Below are 27,386 nucleotides of genomic sequence, written 5' to 3' on the forward strand. Positions count from 1 at the left end.
AATTCGAAATAATGTAGTGGTGCCTTAATGTTGCTGGCCAGTGTATAATAAGTTATCATGACCATAGGTACATTTTAAATGCAAAGTGTAAGTTTTTTAATAATGAATTGCGTTCGATATTTACTTTAATCATTTTTGGCTATAAGACAATTGTTTTTTTTTTAATTGTTGTGCAGATGGTCAATAGCAAGAATTTTCAAACTTATTTTTCTTCGTTGCTTCCATTAGTTTTTCGACTGTGGTCACGTTTACTAACGCAGAATACGCAAATATTATATCTATCTATGGATATTGTAATAGCAATGGGAAGCTATGATTCTCACATGAAAAGCCATCCTTATCACGCCTGCTCAAGGATTAAAACTAGGGGACTCGACAACAAGGGTAGAATTCTGCAGAGTTATGATAAATTCTGATGCTGACAAATAGAACTTTCTTAACCGACATTTTGTAAAAGGACGAATGGAAATTTTGTCATGAGGGCATTACCAATTTTCATAACCTCCATTATTGGAGCGAAGAAAACCCCTGTTTGAAAAGAGAAACTAATTTTCATAAAAAGTTTTCGGTAATTGTCTGGATGGGACTTGACCATGATGTAATAGGACCTTATTAAAACCAGACCATTTAAACGTGGATATTTGTGAAAACTTTTTACGGCATGACGTACAAGAGCTTCTTAACGATATTCTTCTCGCCGTTCGAGGACAAATGATATTTCAACATGACGGCTGTCCAGTTCATTATCGGCTATCAGTTTTGCAGTTCCTGGATGAACATTTTCCCAATCGTTGGATTGGTTGGTCAGGTTTAATACTTTGGCCTGTACGCAGCCATAATTTAACCTGCCTTGATTATAGCATATGGGATGAAATTAAAGACTGATTTATGCAACCCCGGTGAATACCCGGAAAGATCTTATCAAAAGAATAACCAGCGGTGCCCAGGAGATCCGAGATAAAATAACAATCAGAACAACAAAGACGGAAATCAGATGACTCGTTAACTAAATTGTTTTGAAGAGATGTTAAATATACAGTGCATCCGTAAAGTAGCAGATAAATTCAATAAGAATGAAATTGGATTATTTCTGAAAAAAATGCGCAAATCAGTCGATTTTAATATTGGTTTTAGGTTTTTTCTACGTGGAAATTTAATATACAGAGTGACTTGAAAAAAGATATGACATCATCAATACTTTTATTTAATGGAACCCACAATTTTTTGATACAGAATCAAAAAGAACGCATTTTTTTAGAAAGGATATGGTACAAATGAATAGTTACATCAATTTTGAACGAAAAATGATGATTAAATGTAAAATTAAAGAAATACCTATCTAAATTAAATGTTGGTATTTTGGATTTTTAGTGGTTGTTGTGTTGTATTTTTACATTTCCAAGTGGTGTTCATTGTTTTTAAGAGGCGAAAGCAGTGTCATCCTGCGTTTTATTAGTAACTACACTTTATTACCTACTGCTATTGCATGAAATATGAGAAAATTAAGCGAACGTGATAGAATCGAAATTTTGTGCATGATTGATTGAGGACGCTGTTGCGCAATGCAACCTAATCGGTCACCTATTACCTGATTAGCCAAAGCATGGTAAGCAGAGTTGAAGTAAAGTTTCGTGAATTCGGGCATGTTCGGTATGCTCAAAAAGCTCGTCGGGGTTTAATAACTGAAGAAGATGAGCTTAACGGTCCAAGGTAATCCCAAAGCCACAATCACAAGCACGGCTTCTAATGTTAATTTATCGCGATCTGCTGCGTATAAAGTATTTAAAAAAGCAAAATTCCACCCTTACTTCAAGAGCTATCGGAAGATGATTTTGATCGCCGAAATGAATTTTGTGAGCAAATGCAGCCATTATGTAATGATAACAATAATTTTGTAAAACGGATAATATTTTCTGACGAAGCAACGTTTACTCTAAACGGCCATGTGAACAGACAGAATTGTTGATACTGGGCGACCAAAAACCCTTATTGGTTCACAGAATGTCATACACCCTCAAAAAGTCAATGTGTGGTGCGGTATAGTGAAAGGAAGAGTTTTGGACCTTACTTTTTGATGACACTCTCACTGGTGAGAAGTATTTGGACTTTCTTAAAAATGATCTTTTCCCCTCTCTGATAATTTTGCATCTGGATTTGGAAGTACCTGACATGCACCAACCTGATCTTTTTTTCAGCAATATGGGGCTCCGCCACACTATGCTTTACCCGTTCGCAATTATCTAAATAAAGTTTTTCCAAATCGTTGAATAGGCAGACGAAGATTTATTGAATGGCCATACTCAGATCGCCAGATTTAACCTCCCCTCGATTACTTTTTATGAGGATACTGAAAAAGTTTAGAAAAAGCGAGTTTAGAAGATTTAAAAGAACAAATACGCCAGGAAATTAGAAATATTACTCCAGATGTCATTGACAACGTTCAAAAAGATTTTTTAAATCGCCTAGGTTATTGTCAGCTTATTAACGGTGCTCAATTCGAACATTTAATTTAGATAGATATTTCTGTAATTTTACATTTTATCATCATTTCTCGTTCAAAATTGCTTATATAACCTCTATTCATTTGTACCATATCCTTTGTAAAAAATACGTTCTTTCTAATTTTTGCATTAAAAAATGATGGTTTCCATTTAAAAAACATTTGACATGAACTCAAAAAAAAAATATATTTTTTTTTTTAGTCACAGTGTATATTTCCAACCCAACCCAACCCAACCAAATTGACGGGTTCTGGCATTTTTTTCAGAAACGGTCCATTTCTTCCATTTTTAATAAGCCAATAATCTCAAACATTTTCAGAGATTATTTCAACAACTTTTAATAAGTTTTTTTTTCAAATCATGGTCTTGTATCTGTAGCCGTTTTCGAGAACAAATAAATTGTGATATTTGTTTAGTGAAAACTTGTGGTGAAAATAAATGGTCACGATCATCAAGCTCTGTATAGCGCAAAAGAAAATATAGAACTTGAGTCAAGGTGTGGTGATCAATGTCAAACCCTTTATTTGTTACCGGGTGACCTTAAAAGAGAAAGTGAAAAATTAAAGTAATACAAAAATGTACCAGGGAACGACATAACACGGATCTATGGGTCCTAGAACGCCGGAAGTGCCTTACTGCATCTAATTTAAAAGCAATTTGCACAAAATTAAACTTGAACTATAATAGGAGTAATAATATTATGGCAGTAATGGAGATACCAAGAAGAATGTCGAGAAACTTCTCTATCTGAAAATATTTTATTCAAATAGCGTTAATTGGGGTAGGAATAAGAAACGCGCAATTGATACATTAGAAAAAGTTATAGATAAAAATATATTGCCTTGTAGTCTGTATATTAAAGCCTTCCATATTTGGCAGCAGATGCTTTATTAGAGAAGAAGGCACTGTGGAAATATAAAATGTCCATTTAGTGCCAGAAACCGCACTCTTGAGGAAGGGAAGAAAATGAAGAAACTAATCAAAATCACGAATGGTTTTACTAAGTACAAGTAAGTTATTAGTAACTGGAAGAGCATATTGCTGCTTTGGGGTTTGCTGTTTTGGATGCCGTTCAGTGCAAAAAAATAATTTTAAAAAATATAGTATTTTGCGACAAAATAAAAGATCAATTGACCGATTTTTTATGAAGTGATATTTATTCGAACTGGTAGATTCTGGAAAATCTAGAAGTATGGATATTACAAATATTACATTAAAATAAATATCTCTAGCGGTTTTCGAGAAAAAAATATAATTTTGCCTGTTTTCTGTTAAAATCCAAGACATAACTAATTGTTTGTTTCTCAGCTATTTAAAATCATTTCCGAGAGCAGATATCAAAATATTTAACAAAAATATCACAAAATAAGCGATAGGCAATACAGTTGACAACTATTGATGACTAATCAAATTCTAAAAGGTAAGTTTGTCCGTCGCGGGGCAACGCGCAAAAGAAACCTACTAAGGAGCAACATCAACAATAAAAATTAAATTTTGAATACTGAACCACATCTTTTAACTGGTCTCAGTAAAAGAGAATCAGGATTTTCTGTTAGAATGTGATATAGCAATAAAAAAAAACAAAGATAAAGGAAGTTTTTGAAAATATTTGATCGAATATCTTACTTACACACTTCAAGTTATTCGCGTATAAAAGCGAGGTTAGATACTTCGGAAATTCGTTTTGTACATTCAACCAAGTCACATTTTTTGTTATTTGTGTTTTATATCATTGAAACACACATTTATATTTACAGTAAAAAAAAATTAATCAGATAAAATAATAGCAAAAGTTTTATTATAGCTTTTATGGATCCATGACCAAATTCGGAAAAATGATAATATCTCGAAAACCGTAACACTTGGTATATTACTATATAGGGTTAAATATGTTCAAAATGATCTCACCTATCACCCCTTTCGTATATACGTCGGTGAACCAAACACCCTGTATATGTGATATCAAACATCTAAGACATAAGTTACACAAAATCTATTATATGTACGTCAGCTTGTGGTAATGGCTTTAATATTAACTTTTAAGATCACCATTTCGTAAATTACAAAAGAAAAGAAATCTATATAATTTAGATATAATTAACTTTGTTTACAAATAAATAGCTTAAAAAACAATAAAATAGTAATATTCGTATTTTTGTTTCAGTTTTCCAAACGTCTAGGTACAGATGAACAGAATTTTGTTCCTTATATGGGAACCTACTACTTTAATAGTAACAATTATCTTAACACCGATTCTGCCGCACTAAAGGAATACATTCGGAATCAAATGTAAGTATAACTTGTAGGCTGGAATGTATTTCTACATAAAAATGTATTTGCATAAGTAGATAAGTTAAAAGGTCGTCATTTGGCAAATCACATTATTTAAAAAAACTGTCATAAAACTTTTTAAGAAGAAATATTCTCGAAAATTATTGTCCTGTACCAAAAAGGTCCGAGGAAACCGTATGAAAAAAACTGCCCTTATTTGCTTGGGCTATGTAAGTGCTCCCGTTACAATAAGCAAACATTACAAAGTGGTTCCTTTAGTCTCGAATCACAAATACAATCTTAAGAGGAAAACGAACGAAGAAAATATAAAATTAAAATTTCTTGCATAGACTGTAGACGCGTTCATGTAGACTTTATTTCTTCACGTTAATTTGATTAACTTCCTGTTTTCAATGTGACTCTAGTTGGATGTGGAATAGTGTAATCACTTCGATAGTCGCTTAACTGAAAGTTAAAATTATGAATCCATATAGAGTTGAGACATTAATATCATTAAAATATTTCATCGGTCGTTTTTATAAATAAAGTCATAAAATAATATCAATAAAAGTTGCGCGGTTATCGTAAATGATCTTTAACTAGTTCAACGTTTATTTTAGCTCTGATTCTGATAAAATAGAATGTGGATAAAGTGGAATATCCGTAATTCTTGTATTCGTCGAATATATGAAATTTTAATCATCAAATTTTCTGACAGTTCAGCCCACATTTATAACACCGTTTTTTTGCTTGCGTTTAATTGAAATTAGTTGAGATTTCCAACAATATTTAGGGAGTAAATTTCAAAAACGAAAAGCCTTAATAGTAATCGTTCACTAACGGTTAAATAAGTTCACTATATAAATTCAAATACGTACGACTAAATCGACCTGTACACATAAATCATAAAATATGTAAACTTAAAAAAATTAAATTGTTCTCCGATTAAATGCTGTCGTCAAATGAATGAAAAATAGAAAGTAGACTAGAAGAATAGTGTAACAAATAAACAATATTATAATGAAAATGTAAATACGTTAATTATTTCCTTAGTTTTTGTACTATTTATTCGTATTTTGTAGTTAAAGTTAATTTGTAGGGTTTATTTAAAGCTCTACCTATGTTTGGTTTAATATCTTCATCTGTTATCTTTTAAGTAGTCCATATTGTTTGAGGGCCCTATTTAGGTTATATATTGTAAATCCCTGTATTTTACACTTTCTAGAATTTGTATACTTGCTTGATTTGACTGTCAGTATTCTCCTAAAATCATGGATCTCTTTCTGCAAAAACAATGAAGATCCTATTCAAATTCTAAATCTTTCAAAATTGTTCCATGGGGCTTTAAAAGCAACGCGTTTCGTGAAATTTTATTAAGTTTTAATTGTTTAGTCAGTTTTTACCTTGGAAACAATTAAAGTCAACGCGAGTTAGAGTAGTTAATAAAAGTATGTTTCTGAATTTTGTTATAACTGGTGTCAGAAAAGTAAATGATATTTGAAAGCCCATTTTAGTGGATGCCTTTAACAAGAAGTCAGGCTAACATGGAGACCGAGAAATTGATGGAGCTGCTATTAAGTAGTATGACGAGCAAAAAGTAGAACAAGAGGAACGAGACCGTAAACAAGAAGAACGAGACAAGAAACAGGAAAATTTACTAAAGGTAATTAAATCCAACCTGAAGACGAAAAATGAAGACCTGATTTGGATCATAAAAGATGACCTAAATTAAGAAAATGAAGACCTCATTAAGAGCATGAAAGATGACTTACTGAATTTAAAAGATAATCTTCAAAAGGAGCAGGACGAACAACCCACAAAACAAGAGGAACAAGTTTTACAACTTAGAGAAGATCTGGAGTTGAATCAGAAACAATTAATGACTAACTTCGAAGCAACAGTGGAAGAAGAATTGGAGCACGTACAAAAAAAGATTCAAGAACTAGAGATGAAAATAAAGCGGGTTCCTTGTCTTCCCGATCCTGGAATGCAAACAATGATGGAAGTGAAGCCACCAAAATTCGATGGCAAGGAAGCATGGAGTACCTACTTGAAACAATTTGAGGCCGCTGCTAGACGAAATCGCTGGGATAACGAAGAAGAGGCAATCAATCTTAAACTATGCTTTAGAGGAGAGGCTACAGAAATACTAAAATTGTGCCATCTAGGGATCAGCTCAATTTCGACGTACTGGTGCGTACCTTAGAGATGAGATACGGTGAAGCCCAACTACAACAAGTGTACCAGGCTCAATTGAAATCTAGGAGGCAAAAACCCGAGGAAGAACTGCAACAGTTTGAGGCCGATGTTGCTCTAGTAAATTTGGCTACCCTTCAGCTCCAACAGTTCCGAGTTCTGAGTTCCGAGAACAAATTTCTATCAATTAAAGGATGGATTATTAAAGGATGGCTCATCATAAAAGTATTTTGGAAGCTTTAGCCCATGGACTAGAGTATGAGTCACCTTTCCACGCAACTAGAACGCACGGATAAGATAACACGATAAGAAGACACGGATAACATAAATCAGAACTTCGGAAAGTGATCTCGAAGACCTTCTGAAGAAGATCCAGTTATTTTTAGTTAGAAAATCTAAAAGACGATTCCAATGCTGCAATCGCAATAAGGAGGGGCACCTTAAACGTCAATGCCCCAAGCCTTTGAGAGACCCAAGGAACCAGGAAAACTTCAACTAGTCAGCTTTATAAGGCGCAAGCTGGCTGGGTGCTACCAAGCCCCACGTATAAGACTAAACCGGCTGCCACATCCTGGACAGAGCTTGGTAGTACCGGAAAAAATATGCGGCCGTGAATGTGAAATGGTGACGGATACAGGATCAAGTCATACTGTCGTGAAGCCGAACATCGAAGCTCGCCGTAGGATTTCAGCTCCACCAAATTTAATTCTGGCGTCCGCGGATGGAAAAAAGATACCGATTCTTGGATTGCATGAAGCTACAGTCACCATTGGCTTAACAACATTCCAACAGCCAGTACTAGTGGCAGAAATGATGCATGATGTCATATCAGGATTAGATGTTATGAATGTTCAGCAGTTTAAAATGGATGTAGATAACCCGACATTGACGAAGAGATTTTTATCCACCACCTATATGAAGATCTACCAGAGTCGTTAAGTTATCAAAGGATATTACGATACCAGCAAATTCAGAAGTGGTGGTTAATGCCACAACTGGAGGAAAAGAAGGAGAAACTGTTTTGATTGAGCCTATTGAAAGCTGTAAATTATATGGTCAATGAATTTTTTCAGTAAAGACGTTATGTACGCAGAAAAAATCTACTGTTTTGGTTGGAATGGTAAATTTAAAAGAATATGATCAACACCTGAAACAAGGAGAGAACATTGACGTATGCTCTGAAGTAGTGGCACTCACGAAAAATGCTAATAGAAGTCGTTATTCAAGTAGACCTTTTCCTGTATTCCAAGAAATAGTCCGTCTTTTCGCAGAGACCGGCTTACATTAAATAGTAATGAAATAAACTCTAAGTCACAGGTCTCAAATTTATTAAATTAAAGTTAAAGGATTGCACGTGTTTTGCCCACACTAGGCATCATCATATCCATTTGTGTATTCACTAATAAAAAGAATGAAAAAAGAAGCAGAGAACAACACTACATGATACAAGTCAAGGGTACAAATTAAGATAAAATTGGTTAGTTACTACATATTAAAATTATATAAACTTATATAATGTTAACGGCTTAAAACAGCACTGTGAAAATCTCTAATTTTACTTTTATTTTGGATACTGATGCAAGCAATGTTGGAATCGGAGCTGCCCTATCACAAAAATATGACGATGGCGAGCAAGTGATAGCTTATTTTAGTAAAACGTTATCAACACCAGAAAGAAACTATTGTGTCACCAGACGAGAGCTATTGTCAGCAGTAAAAGCTATTGAAGATTTTCATAAATACTTGTATGGTCAGCAATTCATCTTTGGACTGACGATGCTTCTCTGAAATGGCTGTTTCAAAAAAGGATGGTCAGTTTTCAGTTCAAAAACCCTGAAGGACAAATAGTAAGGTGGCTTCAACGATTACAAGAGCGATAATTTACAATAGAACATAGGACAGGTGAATATCATCAAAATGCCGATGCTTTATGGAGAAGACCCTGCATTAAAACGTGTCAACATTGCCTTAAAAAGGAATCAAGACAGCATCTAGAAATAGTTACTTATAATCGTATTGGTTTTAACAGTTCTAAAGAGTGGGATGTAGCTAGTTTAATCCAGAATCTGTGTGAGGATACAGTATTTGGTTTTATTTAGGAACTGAAATCTCGGGAAATTTCAAAACCAGAATGAAAAGATATTTCTGACAAAAATCTCCAGAACTAAAAGCTTATTGGTTTCAATAGAATTGTGTCTGTAGAGGTGTTCGCGGAGGACATTTTGGAGTTAGTAAGACCTTGGCAAAAGTGAGAGAACGGCTTTACTGGCTGAACAGTCATGAAGATGTTGAACGCTGGTGCCGATAGTGTGAGCAATGTTCGTCAAGCAAGGGCTCAAGAACCCGATCAAGAGGAAAGATAATGCAGTATCTTGTTGGTTCACCCTTTGAACGAATTGCCATAGACGTAGCAGGACCTTTTCCTACTAGTAGCTCCGGAAATCGATAATTTCTTGCTGCTATAGATTACTTTAGTAAATGGCCTGAGGTTTATCCGATTCCAAACCAAGAGCAAGCAACGACAGTAGCTGAAGTACTATTCCAGAACTGGATTTGTCGTTTTGGTGTCCCCAGAGAGATACACTCAGGCCAAGGAAGGAACTTTGAGTCACGAATATTCCAACAAGTATGCCAGTTGCTGGGAATCAATAAGACCCGCACAACCCCTCCTACACCCGCAGTCTGATGGACTGGTTGAAATATTTAATCGCACATTGAAAACCTATTTGAGAATTGTGATAAACTCCAAGCAAACCAACGGGGATACCTGTATACAACCATTCCTATTGACATGTCGTTCTTCTATCCACAAGTCAACTGGAAAAAGCCCGGCAATTGTTATCTTCGGTGATGAAAATCATTTACCTTTGGACATTATTACTGGGAGACCCCACAGGTCTGAAACCCTTGAGGAGTACGTCGACCATCTATAAGAGCGTTTGCAAATTGTTCACGAACAAGCACAGGATAAACTTTACCTAGAAAGTAATAGAATGAAATCACGTTATGAGATAAAAGCAAATTCTACCAGTTTTAATCCTGGGGATAAAGTCTGGTTATACATTCCACGGAGGACGAAGGGAAGCCACCAAAGCTCCAGAAGGATTGGGAACACATGGAATGGACCTTCTCCATGTGGTCACCAGAATCAACGACGTGGTGTACCGTATCCAGCGACATCCGACAACGAAGATGAAAATTGTAAAAATCGTCCGGTTAGCGCCCTATCATTACATGGTGGTCCCATGTTTGACCCTGGAGGTGTTGATTGATCGGGACGATCAAACTTGAGAGGAGAGCAGTATTATGAAAATGTAAATACGTTAATTATTTCCCTAGTTTTTGTACTATTTTATTCCTATTCTGTAGTTAAATTTAATTCGTAAGGTTTATTTAGGGTTCTACTTACTTTTGGTTTAATATTTTCATCTATACTGTCTAGTTTGTAAGTAGTTCGTATTATTTGAGGGCCCCAATTTAGGTTATATTATTGTAAATCCCTGTATTTTTAATTTTCTAGAATTTGTATACTTGCTTGCTTTGACTGTCAGTATTCTCTTGAACTTATTGGTCTCTTTCGGCAAAAACGATGAAGAAAATTCTAAATATTTCGAAATTGTTCCATCGTGCTTTAAAAAGGACGCGCTTCGACGAAACGACAGTCAAGGCGAGTTAGTTTAGAGTCTTTGACGTTGTCAATAGAAGTGTGTTCCTGAATTTCATTACAATATGATTTTCTGTTTGTAATGCTTTATTTAAAACACGTTAATTATTGCTTTTCTTGTGTCTTCCTAAACATAGTCCCTAATTTTAAGATCTATTTATGATTTTTCGCGGATAAATGTTTAAAATTATTTCGCATTTTCTATAGAGATTCAGATTGAATAGGTAAAATAAAACAAGTTCACTTCTGTATTTACTAATAAAATTTTTTTGCAATATGAACTTGCAAACAAAAATAATTTATAGTGGAATAGTTTCGTAGAAGGTAACTTTTTGTGTTGCCTATCCATTTATTCCATTGCAATCAAAAGGTTTTATTGAAATTTTAAATGAGCTATTATTTTTTATTTCATGTAAGTTTTATGGATGAATTTAATACTGCATTACCATCTTCCAAATAATTAACGACATTTTAAAAATCTTTAAATTAAGGTATTTTAATGTTTTTTATATTTTAATGCAACTCTTGAACACTTGTTTTTTTTTTGTTTGTTGTATTTCTGAAAAGGTAATTAAATATTTTTCGAACCAAGATATCTTTCAACCTCTCTTACCATCGAAGATTGTAGGAGAGAGGAGCTCCCAAAATCTTTTATGAGAGTCATCTAAAGGAGGTAAAAGTCACCCTGACTTTTAGCTTATCTAGGTGGTTAATATAATTTGACTAAAAACAAGTGCGTAAAATGTCCCTCTATTATATCTTTTTTTTATAGGCTGAAATTTTAGTTATACATGGTGTCAACTTTGTTTTAAAAGAGAGTACTACGGGTACTATAATGAATATTTAATATAATAATACAAATTTCTAAAATTTCTAATCTGCCTAAGTTGTTCAAATGTGGTAAATAGCTCCAGATCCTACAATATCCTACAATGTAACCATTATAATTATGCTTATTACTTTGACCAAGATTGTGGTTTAATTAAAAAAATATTTGTTTTTAGTGAGTACTACTTCAGCGAGGACAACCTGAATAGGGATTTCTTTTTAAGACGAAAAATGGATTCTGAGGGTTATTTACCTGTAACTCTTATTGCTTCATTCCATAGGATTCAAGCGTTAACAAGCAACATTGCTTTAATAGTCGAATCTATTAGTTCTTCTGATAAGTTGGAACTCTCAGCAGGTTTCAAGGTACACACAAGGTACACAAGATTTTGTTTCCAGTTATAATAATAATAACTTTTTGAAGGTAAGAGCCAAAAATGATCCTGCGAAATGGCCAATTTTGGATAAGAACAACGATAAGGAACACGAGATTATAAGCAAATTGTTGCCTCCACCTCCCCTTCCTAGAAGTATACAGCAAAACCAAGAGAACTTAAATCCGGACGTTGCAGAATTTATTCCCGTTGAAAAAGGTATGATTAAGAATGTGCCTTAAGCATTAAATAAAACACCGCTTTACCAAAGGACCCTATTAACTACTTATTGCATTATTATTTTTTTAATATTCGAGAAATAGACTTTATTTGAACGTAATATTCTTAAAGTTGGATCCAAATTTTTAACGTTATATGTAATACTAATACATATTGGTCGTTTCGAATTACTTATAGCAAACTCATAATATGATTGACACTAAGACCTAATAATTCTAATATTTCTGGTGGATCGTGTTTGGTCCAATTCTAGGATACTACAAACCATTTCATCCCTCGTTACCTTGTTTTACGCTTCGAACCCTTTCGACAAACCGTTCCTGTTTATTTTGGCATTTATTGCAGTAATTAAGGCAAAAACATCTCAAAATTTACTGCCCTAATACAATTTGATTATTTCTACCCTTTCGGCAAAGTATGTTCATACATTTCAACTTGTTGAAAGTCTATCTGTATAGTTAAATTCTATACATTTCAACAATTTTTTGAAATATACGGGGTGTTCCAAAAGTATGAACACACCCAAAAATCTTGGGAAATATGGGCGCTAGAAAAAATGTTTAAATACAAAAGTTTTGGAGAATCAATCGGTGCATCTGATGGTGACCTTAAACTTGACCTTCAAGGTTATTTGAAGGTCAAAGCGATTTTTTTTAATGGGAATCCCTATTTTTGACACCGGATTCTGAAAGAGCGGAAAATTTTACATCCGGGTATGTATGAGGTTGAAGTAATCCCAAGAGGTCAAATAATAAGGACAACAATGCAATCTTTAACCAAGAAGCTAGGCACACCGTCTACACCAAATAAGTTAACATCTGGTGTAGACGGTGTGCCTAGCTTCTTGGTTAAAGATTGCATTGGTGTCCTGGCAGATCCGCTGACCTACATTTTCAACTTAATACTGTCAACAGAACAAATCCCTGAAATGTGGAAGACTGCTAAAATAATACCTATTTTAAAAGCTGGGGACTCTGATTTAATCGTGAACTACAGGCCAATCTCATTACTCTGTAACTTCTCAAAACTTTTCGAAATTATCCTGAATCGGTCGCTATTTAGTCACGCAAAAGAACTCATCTCTGTAGACCAGCATGGATTTTTTAGCGGGCGATCTTGTGTTACTAACTTATCCTGTCTGTCTAGCCACATCTGTGAATCACTTGATGTTAATACTCAAGTCGATGTTATTTATACCGACTTCCAAAAAGCCTTTGATCGGATAGATCACTATATTTTGCTGCATAAATTAACTCAGTATGGTTTTTCAGGGAGATTATTTAATTTATTTCATTCCTACTTGATTGGTAGATCTCAATATGTTGAATATGAGGGCTTTAAATCGAAACTTTTTAACGTAACGTCGGGTGTGCCACAGGGCTCGAACCTGGGTCCGCTCCTGTTTAGTTTTTTTATAAATGACTTGATTGAGTCACTCACTTGTCATAGGCTGGCTTTTGCCGATGATTTGAAGCTATATTTAAATGTATATGGTTTGGAGGATTGTGTTTTTCTTCAGAACTGTCTAAATACATTGGAGGTATGATGTGCTGTTAACAGGTTAGGCTTGAATGCGGCTAAGTGTAGTGTGGTCAGTTACTCTAGATCAAAAACATTAGAGCAAATTACTGATCTTGGTATAACCTTTGACTCTGAATTTACATTCGTTCCACACTTCAATAACATAGTCAAGTCAGCCCTGAGAAGGCTTGGGTTCATAATTAGAAGTTCTCAGAGTTTTACTTTGGAGTCTACATTAAAACTGCTTTTCTGTTGCTTTGTGAGATCAAAACTGGAGTTTGGCTGCATTATATGGAACCCGCTCTATCAGAATCATGTTGGTCTCCTTGAATCTGTTCAGCGTAGATTTGCTAAGTTTCTGGCCTTCAGGCAGGATGGCATATATCCGGTAAGAGGGTTTGATCATCGGCAACTATTGGAACGCTTCAATCTACATCCATTACAACTCAGAAGAATGATCTTCTCTGTAAAATTCCTGCATGGGTTACTGAATGGATTCATTGATAGTTCTGTACTTCTTTCCGGTGTACGTTTCATGGTGCCTAGGCTTAATGCTAGACATCCCCTAACATTCTTTCTGCCAAGGCCTCATACTAACATCCTGTTGAAATCGCCACTATATACAATATGCGCTATATTTAATCGGATCTGTCACATGTGCGATATAAATTTCTCTCCGGTTCATGTGATTGTCGATATCTTGGTGGATCATTACTCTTGGGATTAAGACCCATGTGTTTAAGTTATAGTTAGTAGGTATATTGCAGTTAATTTAATTTAGTTTAATTTTGTTGAATATGTGATTATCTTGTTAAACTTTTATAATTGGGTTTTTATATCATATTAATAGTTATTTGTTCTAACTCTTTGGATAACTTTTGAGAATGTGACTTTGCTTTACTCTTTTTCTTTTCTTTTCATTCTTTTAGGTTTGTTTGTGTGTGTTTTTTTTTTAACTATATTTTTCATTGTTTTGCAACTGTTTCCTGTTATTGGGCAAGTTGCCTGTTGGAAATAAAGGCTTATTATTATTATTATAATAAGGATTTCCATTTGAAGAAATGAGGTCGACCTTCAAATGACCTTGAAAATGGGGTTCAACGTCAAATCCAAGGTCACCGTTGGGTTCCTCGTTAAGACTTACCTAGGGTATGACCTTTATTTGTTTTCTTTTTACCACTGAACTCGCGAGATTTTTAAGAAGTCATTATTTGACCTCTCGGGATTACTTCAATCTCATACCTCAATATATGCCCGGACGTAAAATTTTCCGCTCTTTCAGAATCCGGTGTCAAAATTAGGAGTTCCCATTTTAAAAAAATCGCTTTGACCTTCAAATAACCTTGAAGATCAAGCTCAAGGTCAACTTTAAGGTCACCATCAGATGCACCGATTGATTCCCCAAAACTTTTGTATTTAAAGATTTTTTCTAGCGCCCATATTTCCCAAGATTTTTGGGTGTGTCCATGCTTTTGGGACACCCTGTATAGACTTTGGTATAGACCAACCATCAGAAATAAAAATAACGTTCTTAGTTTCAACAGTAGTTCAGTCATACCAGTGGCGGGTACTGCCAGGAAGCACAGAGGCATGAACTCCTCTATTTTTTTAATAAAATAAAATTTAAAATTGTAAATTTACTAAAAGGAAAAATAAACAGTTTAAACTATTAAAGTCCCCTCGTAATCCTACATAAATATTACTATAACTTTCTATTCAAGGCTGAACCGAAAGCTACGTCCGCATGCAGCTAGATTTATTGGAAATATTAAAGCTACTATATTCAGGGAAATGAGACTTGTACCTCGCTTAAACAAGGTTTTGTGCTTTCGTTCTTTTTATATCTAAAATATAAAATAACATGTTCATATCTAAAATACTCGGAGAAAGCAAAAAAGGTGCCCATTCATCGGCATGCCACCCTGTTCATCTAGATGATATTTTATCGGACGACGTTGCGTCAGTTATAACGTTCGGCTCTCCTGAAGGGCTGACGGCCTTATCGGTGGTGTAGTAGACATAGTTCTTGGCGTCTAGATCGTTCAAATAGGTTATATACAGTAATTCATCAAATTATTATTTTCATAAGTGTTTCCCCTTTTTTTTTGTTCATAAGTTTCATTAAATCTGACTAGTTCCCACATACAAATGTTAGATATGCCCCTTGTGACCACATTCGTCAAGTTATTGTTCCTTGGAAGACACGTTAGATAAAAGTATTATTATATTAGCTTATTATACTAGCTCTCTTAGTCTATAAGTTGATCAGTGCTGTTCATCAGTGCTGCTCACATCGCTGACTCTATTTTCCCATTTTGTAAAGAAAATCTAGTACAACTAGAGCTTTCTTCAACTATTTTAATGTGGTCTGAAAGACAAACATTTAGCCCTCTTGCTAACAAGTTACCTTCTTTTCAACATACAGGTTTTTTTCCTCAATTTACAATATTTATTGTTTGCACAGGCCCCCTTAATAAGAAACTTTGTATAGAACATGTTCGCAAGTCAGTTATTACCTGTGAAATTTTGTCTATTAATACTTACAACTATATAATACAAAATATCTGGTAATTGCCCTTGTAATAATTTGACATCCTTTACTTGGCCCTTTCCCCTTGAACAACATTTGCCATTAATATGCCCAACCATTCCACAAATGGTGCAACGTGTATCTCTATGTTCTCTGGCTTGTCCAGCATTCCGGCTCCCTATGTCCAATTTTTCCACATTTTGAGGTCTTGCCTATGGTCTTTGTCCAGCAGTCTTGTTGTAAATGGCCTCCCTTTCCGTAAATTAAATACTGGATGGACGATTGTTGTTTCGCGAAACCCCGCTCTACACGTGTCGTTTTTAACACACACTGTCTAGCTTTATGCAATCTCTTTACATAAAATACACCTTATTGGATGTGGCAAACTTATAAGTACTTTCATTGCTACCTTGGTCCAGTTTTAGGTTGCGAAGCAAAACTTTCCACTTTACTCAGAAATCCATGGAACAAATCATCTGTAGACTGGTAATTTTCGGCTTTTGAATTAGATATCAGCTCAGCAGGCAAGCCATCAATTATGCATGAAACAGCGTTGGTTCCTGTTAATCCACACTTTTTAACCAACATATATTTCGAATAAAAATAGTGCATCATGATCTCTTCGTCTTCCTTACGCCTGCCTAACATTTGTTTCAACAAATTAACATAATCTGTATGCGAGGAAAAAGCGCGGGCAACAGCCATTTCCATTCCGTTTCAATTCATCTTGGACAAGTCATAATTGACTAAACCATTGTACCATACCTTCGCCAACCCGGCAAGATGCGACTGCATACAAAATGATAAGTAGGAAGTATCTCACTAATTTTATTTTTATTTTCTCACTATACATAAACAAACCGATTTGCGAACTTGCCTTTTTTTACTTGGAGCGATCACGTTACGTCCAGACTCACTAGCACAACTTGAATCACTCATATCGCTTTATAGCAATTAAAAGATCGAAGCCAATCACAAAATAATAATAACTGAAAACGTCGCAACAAAAGAAAAAAACGATCGTAAATCCCACTTCTGAAATATTAAGGCTATACTATATCAAATCAAATCAAAATATGCTTTATTGTCATAAGAGATAATCTTGTTGACAAAGCTGTATGGGAAGAATGGCATTACCATACACAGGTACAGACAAAAAAAACACATATACAATACACAAATCATACATAAGTATAAAATAGCAACTAAAATAATGCTCAAAAAAGAAAATCTCTTACAGCAAAACTTAAGTACTACATACATACACATTTCTGACAGGGCACAGACAAATATTCGTCAGAAAATATAAAATATATAATGTCATATGTTAAAATCTATCTAAAAAGAAGTCATTTACTTCATAGTAGTCTCTTGCAACCAACAATTTTTTAAACCTTTTCCTAAAGACTCTATTACCTTGCACTTCCTTAATATCCGCTGGAAGATGATTAAACATTTTTTTACCATCAAATGTAAATGACCTTTTTATTAATGAGTTTGAGGGTACAGGCAAAATCACATCATTAGCCCTTCTGCTGCTATAATGGTGCCTATCTCCAACATTGAGATCTATGTACTTTTTGTGAATTAAGCACACCGTTTCCAGTATAAATAAAGAAGGCAACGTAAGGATTTTGTGGAATAAAAAGTTCTCTACATGAATCTCTTATACCTACTTAGCAAATATATCTGATATCCCTCTTTTGCAAGATAAAAACACTCATAAATAATTGATTGGTACACGCACCCCAAAAACACAAAACATAGTCAGATGTGACTCAATCATAACAATTAGACGCCAACTTGTTGCACAATAATCTGATATGACTTTCAAACTTCAATTTGTTGTTAAGACTTATTCCCAAGAACTTATTCTCATTTAAATTATTTAAATCAATGTTTCCAAGGCAAACTCTGCTCAAACTGCAGTTCATGACATTTGTTTTAAGAACATTTAAAATTAGCTTGTTGCAGTCACACCATTTTTTAATTTTGGCTAAATCCCTATTTACTGTATTTAGGTTTTCAGCACTAACATCATGCCAAAGTACCGTTGCATCATCTGCAAATTGAATAAATATACCTTGTATATCAAGGTTTGCCATATCATTTATATATATCAGAAACAAAATGGGACCCAACACTGATCCCTGTGGGACACCATGTGAAACAGGCTGCTGTTTTGAGGAGGAACCGCCTGAGGAAACACTTTGATACCTATCCTTCAAATACGATGCGAACCATTGCAGAGCCGGCCCCCGAAAACCATAACGCTCAAGCTTCCACAGCAGTATTCCGTGATCAACACAATCAAAGGCCTTGGTCAGATCACAGAACACTGCTGCAGTCAACCCGCACTGTTCAGTCCCAAAAAGAGGGACTTTAGGAATGAGAAAATAGCGTTCCCTTACCTTCCTGGAATCCAAGTTGTTCGCTTCCAATTATATTTTTTTGGGTCAAATAGGACATCATACGGCTCTTTGCTAGTCTATCAATAATTTTGGAAAGTGTTAACAGCAGTGCTATGGGTCTATAATTAGAGGAGACTCTGGATCACCTCCTTTAAATAATGGAATTACTTTAGCTATCTTAAGGCAATCCGGAAATGTACCTGTGGTAAAAGAGTGATTTATGGCACTAACCAATACCTCCAATGCGCAATCAGGCAAGTTAAGGAAATGCTGCACAGTTAGACCATCATAGCCAAAAGACTTTTACACAATAAATACTTAGTTGCAAGAATCTACCATAATTGCCCTTACTATATATTCTGCCCTTCTTCTTACCTTTTATTTCAGTTTTATGACATATGTTAAAGTTACCTGACACGGCTTCATGATTTGAGAGTCCAGAATTTACAATTTTACACAAAAAATTTTCTTCGTTAATATTAGAACAAACATAATCAATTATAATCAATTTGAGTGGCGGAATGGGCAGTGATTTGGGTAGGACCCTCAAACATTACATTTAAATCTTAAGACTGTAATAGACAAGACAGTAAATTGGTGTTGTTATTTGAAAGGTCTAGTAAGTCAATGGTAAAATCATCACACAAAATTATCCTAGAACTAACATTATTTTAAGCCACTCAATAAAACTTTTAACTTAAACAAGAAATCACCCACACTAGCGCCAGGAGTTCACAAGTTTACAAGTTTGCAGTCTTACTATGTATAATAGACAATTCAAACACCTTGTCTTCATTTAAATAGTCAAATTTACTTAATTTTACAAAATGCATTCTATCTCTTAGCCTTGCATGCATATAAATTATAGAACCCCCATGTAGCATATTTACGCGACAATACCTATCCATTTTAACATAATTTTCTAAATACACTACTTCATGTTTATTTAACCAGTGCTCACAAAGTAAAACAAAGTCCGGATAGCCCAGGCCGAAGTTCATCGATCTTATTTTTTAGAGATTTGACATTGAGAAAAACCAGGGAGTAATTTGTAAGTTGAGGGTGCTTTTTCCTAAAAAAATGTCATTGTCATTATTTGAATTAAGTATATTTAGGGATTTGAAACTCGTACATCGCTTCAACAAGAACTGACTTTATTTTCTCGTTCTTTTTGTACATTCATACGTTCATATCTAGAATATTCAGAGAGATAACAAAAAAGCTGCTCATTCATCGGCATGCCATCACTTGACGCTGTCACACGATGCTGTTCACCTTGACGATGTTTTATCGAACGACGTTTTTAAAAAAATAATTTTTAAATTTATTTAAAAAGTACAACTGACAAAGTGACATGAAGCAGCAGGTTAATAATGTATAATAACTACAATAGTCTTACAATAATCTACGATAATTTTACAATAATCTGAATGATCCTTAAACTAAGCGTTTATATAATACAAATATGATGATGTAGCCAATCACGTTGTGGAGATTCAGCAGTTCTCAAGATGATCGTTTAATTAACTACGCCATTGGAAAACTCTATAGTGAAGAGTCAGCGGTTCTCACGGATATAATTCGTGCGATAGATCTGTGATTGCCGTGACAACGGCATGCATATGCAGCGGTCTCGAATGTTTGCAACCTTTCGGAATTTTAGCAGTGTGGTATTTATTATTATTATTTCGTTATTTTTATTGCGGATGTTCTGGTTCATGTCGTCGTTCTGGTTGGACTTAGTTTTTTTGTGTTAAATGTAAATAATATTATAGATAATATATTACGTGTGCTATTTGATGGTTCATCGGCAACTCGCTGAAGGACTTCTTATTCAAATGCGACCGTTCTTACGGTTCGAGCAACTGTGTGGTAACCAAAGCAGCACTGGTATCCTTAAGTTTTTTTTATTTGTAATGACAAATAATTTACAGGAATGTTTTTCTAAAATCTACAAAATTTTAGAAATTATTTGTACTACGCCAATGACAACTTGTGAGTATGAAAGATACTTTCCAACTCTAAAAAGAATTGGAAAAAAAGAAACTGTTCTTTCAGCAGTACAATGGCTTAGGATAGACTTAATGGTCTTGCTATGCTTTCAATGGAAAAAAAATTGTGCTGAATATTTTAGACTTTTGACAATTACGTGATTGAAGTATTTGCTGACTAAAAAAATAGAAGAATAGATTTTAAATATAAATAAAGAATCTGATCTTGTTCCTATAATTTTTTTTCTTTAAATACTTTCTTTTTTCTACATTTGGTTTCATCCGGCTTCATAACAGATGAATTCCAAAAATTTCGAAGTTGACGTCAAATTCTCCGTCAAGGACATTCCCAAGGTCAAGTTTGAGGTCACCAAATATCTCTAAAAATATTTATTCAGGAAAATAAATATTTTTAGAGATATTTGACCGTTCGGATATTTAATTCGATATACAGGATCCTGCAACAGAGCGTCGGTCTTTCATAAAGGCTAAAAAATAGAGTTAACATTTCCTAACCTCTTAAACATTTGTTGGGGCGTGATAGCATATGTCTGGAAAATATTTTGAAATATGCAGGGTCCTTCAAAAAGGTGTGGGGATATAAGCTGCATTTTTTAAAATCGAGTGCCATTCATTTTATTTTATTTTTGGGACTACCCTAGGCTACTTAATATACGTGCTAAATATGGCTACTTTGTCATGCGCAGTTTGATTGTAATTTTTTTTTTACAGAAAATAATTCACTACATCATTTAATTTCATCTTGACATCAGAAATTTTATTTTAATGTAAATATTCGTGTTATGTAAATGTTGTGTTCGTAGTTATCATTCAAATTTTCCTAATTTCAAAACTTAATTTTCCGCTTTTTTTAAATGGAACTCCCTGGATATTTTTTATGCATGAAGAATCAATAAATGAACATTTTTTTATTATGTTAACATATTAGCTATCTTTAGCCGTTTTTAAAGTATTCACGATAATTATCTGTAGATATAAATTCTTTAAATAAGAATCAGGAAATTGCATTCTAAACAAAATAGGTATTTTAGTAATATTTTTTGTTACTAAGCAAAATATTTCAACTGTTTTTCTAAATAAATTTTTGACATTTTTGTGTGACATTTTTGATGATAATAGTAATATAAAAATTTTTGTGTGTTTATTATCAAGTAAGTATTCAGTTATTTGGATTTCCGTAACTTTGTTTCGAATACAAGTATTGTTCAAAAGATTTCTAAACGAAATTTGCCTATCAAATGCATTTTAGGCAGGACAAACTTGTTGACATTATATTTGTGTTGGGTGAATGTGAAAAAAATTGCCTTTTAGCCATGAGGCGCGTTATCTTGATAAATGTCCAGTTGAAAAATCTTTTAGAAGGTTATTAGTGAGATTTGTGGAGACAGGGAATGTTTGTTACCCAAAGGTAGCAAGAATGATGTTACTAATCAGGAGCAAGAGTTAAATGTGTTATTACCGGTAACCGAAGATCCTTACCTAAGTCAAGCCCATCGGAAGAGCAATTGGAATAAGTGAAAGATCAGTGAAAAACCTTCAATTATTACAAAATGACTGCCTGGAGTACTTCCGAATGTTCTATTAATTACTAGAAAGCGAATGTGGTTTCAACAGGACAGCTTTTGCATATTTTCTCGAAATGTCACTAAGATTTGAAGGTGACCTTTGAAGGAAAATGGATTGGATGGAATGGCCCTATTAATTGACCAGCCAGATTGCCTGACTTCACAAAATTATATTTTTTCTTAAGGGGTTTTATAAAAGAATTTATTTATAGAAATCCACCTACAACGGCATGAGATATGGAGATGGAGCAGAAAATAGGAGATGCGTTTGTTCAAGTAACTCCTGAAATGTAACATGAAGTATTATATACTTCATGTTACATATTGATGTAATTCATATTGATGTAAGAATAATAAAATGATTAATATTTTTAATATGCTTGTTTAATTATTATCGTAAATATTTTAAAAACAGCTAAAGATAGCTAATATGGTTATATAATAAAAAATGGTAATTTATTAATTCTTTATTAACAGGGTGTTTCATTTGAAAAAAGCAAGAAATGGAGGTTTGAAATTCATAAAATTTGAATAATAACTACGAACATCCCGTATATGACAGAAAGAAGTAAAAGCAAAGTAATCCTCTATTCTTCTAGAATCCGAATTTAACCTACAGCTGTAGCATGACGATCTCCGAGACTTTATAAGGCGATAAAGCGGTCATTATGAGGCTTAGTCCTTCGTTGGGGGTCAATTCTAAATCGTCCAATATAAACTCCAAACACAAAACCGTATACACATGCGTAGCGGATGGAAGTGTTGGGTAACATGCGCTCACTTCCTTCATCTTAAATTAACGCAACCATAGCAGCCGATATTTCAGAAGAAATAGCATACTTTTTTTAAGCTCAAATAAACGTAGCAAAACTTTTAAATGACTTACGGAACACAAGACAACTATGACAAACATCTGACAAATTTATTAGAAACAGTAAAAACACATGCTCATCTATGCAGTTTTGAGTGATAAAATTATGGAATTTTTATTTAACACCTTCTTGATTAAACCCATCTCTTTATTGTTGAAATAAACAGATGATTATTATAAATTATTTAAAACATGTTGTTTTATTTGTTCCGAATTATAACAGTAACTCCTTACCCATTTTTCGTGCTGCCGGTGAATGTATATCGTTTTTGTTACACTGGAACAGTAGCTATTTAGCGTTTTTTTCTTAAATGACATAAAACTAATTCCATTGTTCCATCTTTTTCTTTCTCCATCTTCATCTTCTTTCGCTGTTTTCATGTAAACATCATAGCTATGTAGTGTAAGAGTCTGATAATGATGAGTGGTGAACTCATCGAATTGCATAAGTCTTAACAAAAAGATTGGCATTTCATTGGAGAAAACTCTTCCAACCCGCTATATTATAGCCACTCCACTTCAAGAATGGACTACTTATTTTTTTACTTAAATTTTTTTTGACAGGTTGAATTTGAAGGTAGGCAAACATTATATCAACTAGTACGTCTTAATATTTCCCTTTGTTTTGTTTTCACATAGGTATTGTATTGTTTCTAATCGTTATTGCATTCAAACATGATCAGGTATGTACTAAGAATGCAGATCAATTTTCACACAATTTTTGGGTCGGTACCCACGTGCGGATGAGAAAAGTACAAAAAACGCGTACAGTCACGGAACTTGCAGTAATGTAATAGTTAAAATCCCCTGATGCGGTAATAAAGGATGATTATTTATTACACTATCATTTATATATTGTAATACTATTTTTCTTAATTTTGAAAAATATATCAAATTTTTAATTATTCTTGAATTCTGTGTTTTTTATTTTAATCAGTCCATTTGCTAGTTTACGTATATAAAATGTTAAATATTATATGCACTTCTATAATTTAACTTTAAAAATATCACGGGTCCTTGATTAACTAACTTATATTGTGATGTTTTCAATAATATTAAAGTGTTAATACTCTTCGTTTTAGAAAATTCAAATTTATCTAAGACTGGCAATAAGGAAAATGAGAATCCTCAACAGAAAAAAGGTAGTCATAATGGTTCGAAGGAACTTCAGATGACTAAAGACATTGAAAGGGAAGAGGAAGCTGCTTGGAGGCAAGTGAAAAGAAAACATAAAGACAACAAAATTAAAAAGGAGCAAAAACCTAAACAGAATGAAGTGGAAAGAGAGGAACTAGAATTTCATTTTGACGAAGAGCTTGAGAATGTACCTATTGGTAGGCAAAACACCTTTTCAAATGAGTGGTAAGTTTTATAATTTTTATCTTTTACAAAACATTAGAAGTTCATGTAAGTAAATGCTTTTTTATTTTAAAGGATTAACGATGAGGATTCTGACGAACTAAGCGATCGTGATGTCAATAAATTATTAATAGTTACTCAAGCACCTTCTTCGAGGGCCCCAAAGCATGAAGGTTATGATCGGACAGGAGATTGGACTACTCGAGTTAAGATGAGTCAGGAGTTAGTAAAAGCTATCAATGACGGTCTTTATTACTATGAAGAGGACTTATGGCACGATATTGATTTCGTAAGTTTAATTGTATTGTTGTTGGTATAACCAACAAACAAAATTAAAATATCACAGGATTATTCAACTAAGTATTTAATGCCATTTTATGTGAAATAGATGAAATGGATACAAAGATGTATCATGTTCGATAACGGATGATTTGATTGTTCCATAAAATGTTGACATATTTATTTTAATACGTCAAAAAATCGTATCGAATCGTAATCGGTATCGTATTATACATCTTTCTATCCATTTCATCTATTTCACGTAAAATTGCAATAAATACTTACTTGAATAATCCTGTGATATTTTAATTTTGTTTCTTGGTTTTACCAACATTAATACTATTGGTATGATAATGTACAGGGTGGCCAAATAAGAATGCGAGGTACTGTATCTGGGAAACTATTCATCGTAGAAGCTTGCGATAGAAAAATTTATTACTAAAATGGCCAAAAGAATGACCTGGAAAATATTTTCAAGTTTTTAAAATGGCCGCTAGGGGGCGCAACTGCAATCTTGAATCTAGAAAACTGATGTTTCTGTAAATTTTGCTGAATTAACCTAACAAAAAAATTGCTGATTATTAAAGTAGAGACTAATCCGAACCTTTTTTATTTGAATAGTTTTGCTGTATCTCTAAAAATAAAGTGGTGGGGGGTGTTCAAAAGTTGGCTTAAAACACACCCTGTATACTAAAAACGCCTTAGCCGATTTTATCAAACTTGGGCTAGTTGAAAAGAGCTATTATTAAGCTACGAATATTATTATATTTCATGTTTTAATAGTTTTACATCTCGCCGCTAGAGGGCCTTTTTCGGCTTTTTGACACAAATGACTAAAAGTAGTGAATTTTAAAAAATTCCAAAATAATTAATATAAAAAAATTAAAATTTAAGGGTATAAAATATTCTTTGGCCTATATTTTAGGTTAGGAACAAGATATCGAGTTGCGGTTTTCGCAAGATTATTTAGACATTTAGCTATTTTTCTATGAAAAAAAAATCATATCAACGCATTTAAGTTTTTTGAGAAAATTAGTCATTTGTGTCAGAAAGCCGAAAAAAGCCCTCTAGCGGCGAGATGTAAAACTAAAAAAACATGAAATATAATAATATTCGTAGCTTAATAATAGCTCTTTTCAACTAGCCCAAGTTTGATAAAATCGGCTGAGGCGTTTTTAGTATACAGGGTGTGTTTTAAGCCAACTTTTGAACACCCCCCACCACTTTATTTTTAGAGATACAGCAAAACTATTCAAATAAAAAAGGTTCGGATTAGTCTCTACTTTAATAATCAGCATTTTTTTTGTTAGGTTAATTCAGCAAAATTTACAGAAACATCAGTTTTCTAGATTCAAGATTGCAGTTGCGCCCCTAGCGGCCATTTTAGAAACTTGAAAATATTTTCCAGGCCATTCTCTTGGCCATTTTAGTAATAAATTTTTTTATCGCAAGCTTCTACGATGAATAGTTTCCCAGATACAGTACCTCGCATTCTTATTTGGCCACCCTGTACATACGTTAATTATTTTTATGTTTTTTCTTCTGTTTTGCTCGTATTTTGCAGTTTAAGTAGTGCATCTTCTTTTTGTCAGAATCTCATATGTGTATAGAAATTGAGCTATTACTTTGCTATAACATTATTCTTAGTAATTATTTAGTGAATTGCACGGTTATGAACATAAAAAAAATAGGTCAAGTTATGGTTTTAAGAGGAAATTAAAGTTTTAGATTTTTAAATAAATATTTGATACATTATTAACATTCAAGAGATAAAAAAAAAGTTTTCTTTAACCGATTATTAAATGTGTAAAACTTGAAATATTACTAAAAGCCATCCATGTATTTCTAATAGTGTAAATTCGCTATAATATAAATTATCACGGTCATATTGTTTTTAATATTATGTTTTATAACTTTTAGGACAGAAGCTCTGTTGGAAGTTATAAGACGGTCACTGTGATTAGTCAGGAAGACTTTAAGAAATTGGCACCGCCTGCACCTAAAAAGCCAAATCCTGACGTCCCGCCTCCGCCACCACCATTAGTAAGTACGACTTAACGCAACACATAACGACTTTAACGGCAAATAAAACATTAGTGTATCTTGAATTGATGAGAAATATAAATATTGGACAATTTTGCTTAATATAATTAATGCACACAGATCCAGATTACCTATTTACATATATTCATTTTGATATGTTTTCAATTTTTGTATATTAAATTCTGATGCTATAAAATAAGCTATATAGAAAATCAGCAAGTATAATAGTATATAATAAACTACCACTAAACTTTTTATTGAATTTATGTATATTTATTTAAGCTTTTATTTATTTTTTTAATTTATTACAAGGAGTATTCAAATTTTCTTTGGAATCTTATTCTTTAAACTTAAGTTGCATATTTAAATCATACTTTTATTTATGATAACACACAAATGTCATTTAAAACTGTATATGTTAATCTTGGTAAAGATAAATTCGCTATTAGCTTTCCAATGATTTCTTAATGAATGATTAATTATTCTCCTAGCGTGTTTTTTGGGTTTTTAGGCATGCCTACAAAACACGCTTTTTCAAATCAATAAAAATTTGAAATAATGACAGTACAAAGTTGTCTCGGACTACAAGACCTCCCTTGCTTTAGGTTTTTTGTACCAGAATATATTGTTTACTACCTTTTAGGAAAATTGTTTATTACAAGCATATTCTGTAACTTTTACGTTTTTAAATTTAACTATGTAAGCACCTGCATTTAGGGAA

The 27,386-nt window shown here is 33.5% G+C and overlaps 1 protein-coding gene across 1 annotated transcript in view; it reads left to right on the plus strand.

Moving 5' to 3' along the window:
* LOC126748606 (la-related protein 1B) overlaps positions 1–27,386 on the plus strand; it is a 129,504-nt gene that overhangs the window by 88,550 nt on the left and 13,568 nt on the right. The window contains exons 6-11 of the mRNA XM_050457960.1: positions 4,666–4,790; positions 11,637–11,826; positions 11,885–12,053; positions 24,067–24,346; positions 24,419–24,632; positions 26,543–26,665. Coding sequence (XP_050313917.1) covers positions 4,666–4,790; positions 11,637–11,826; positions 11,885–12,053; positions 24,067–24,346; positions 24,419–24,632; positions 26,543–26,665 — 1,101 coding nt within the window. The remainder of the gene's footprint in view (positions 1–4,665; positions 4,791–11,636; positions 11,827–11,884; positions 12,054–24,066; positions 24,347–24,418; positions 24,633–26,542; positions 26,666–27,386) is intronic.

The sequence above is a fragment of the Anthonomus grandis genome, chromosome 22 (genome assembly GCF_022605725.1).
Source record: "Anthonomus grandis grandis chromosome 22, icAntGran1.3, whole genome shotgun sequence".
Lineage (NCBI taxonomy): Eukaryota > Metazoa > Arthropoda > Insecta > Coleoptera > Curculionidae > Anthonomus > Anthonomus grandis.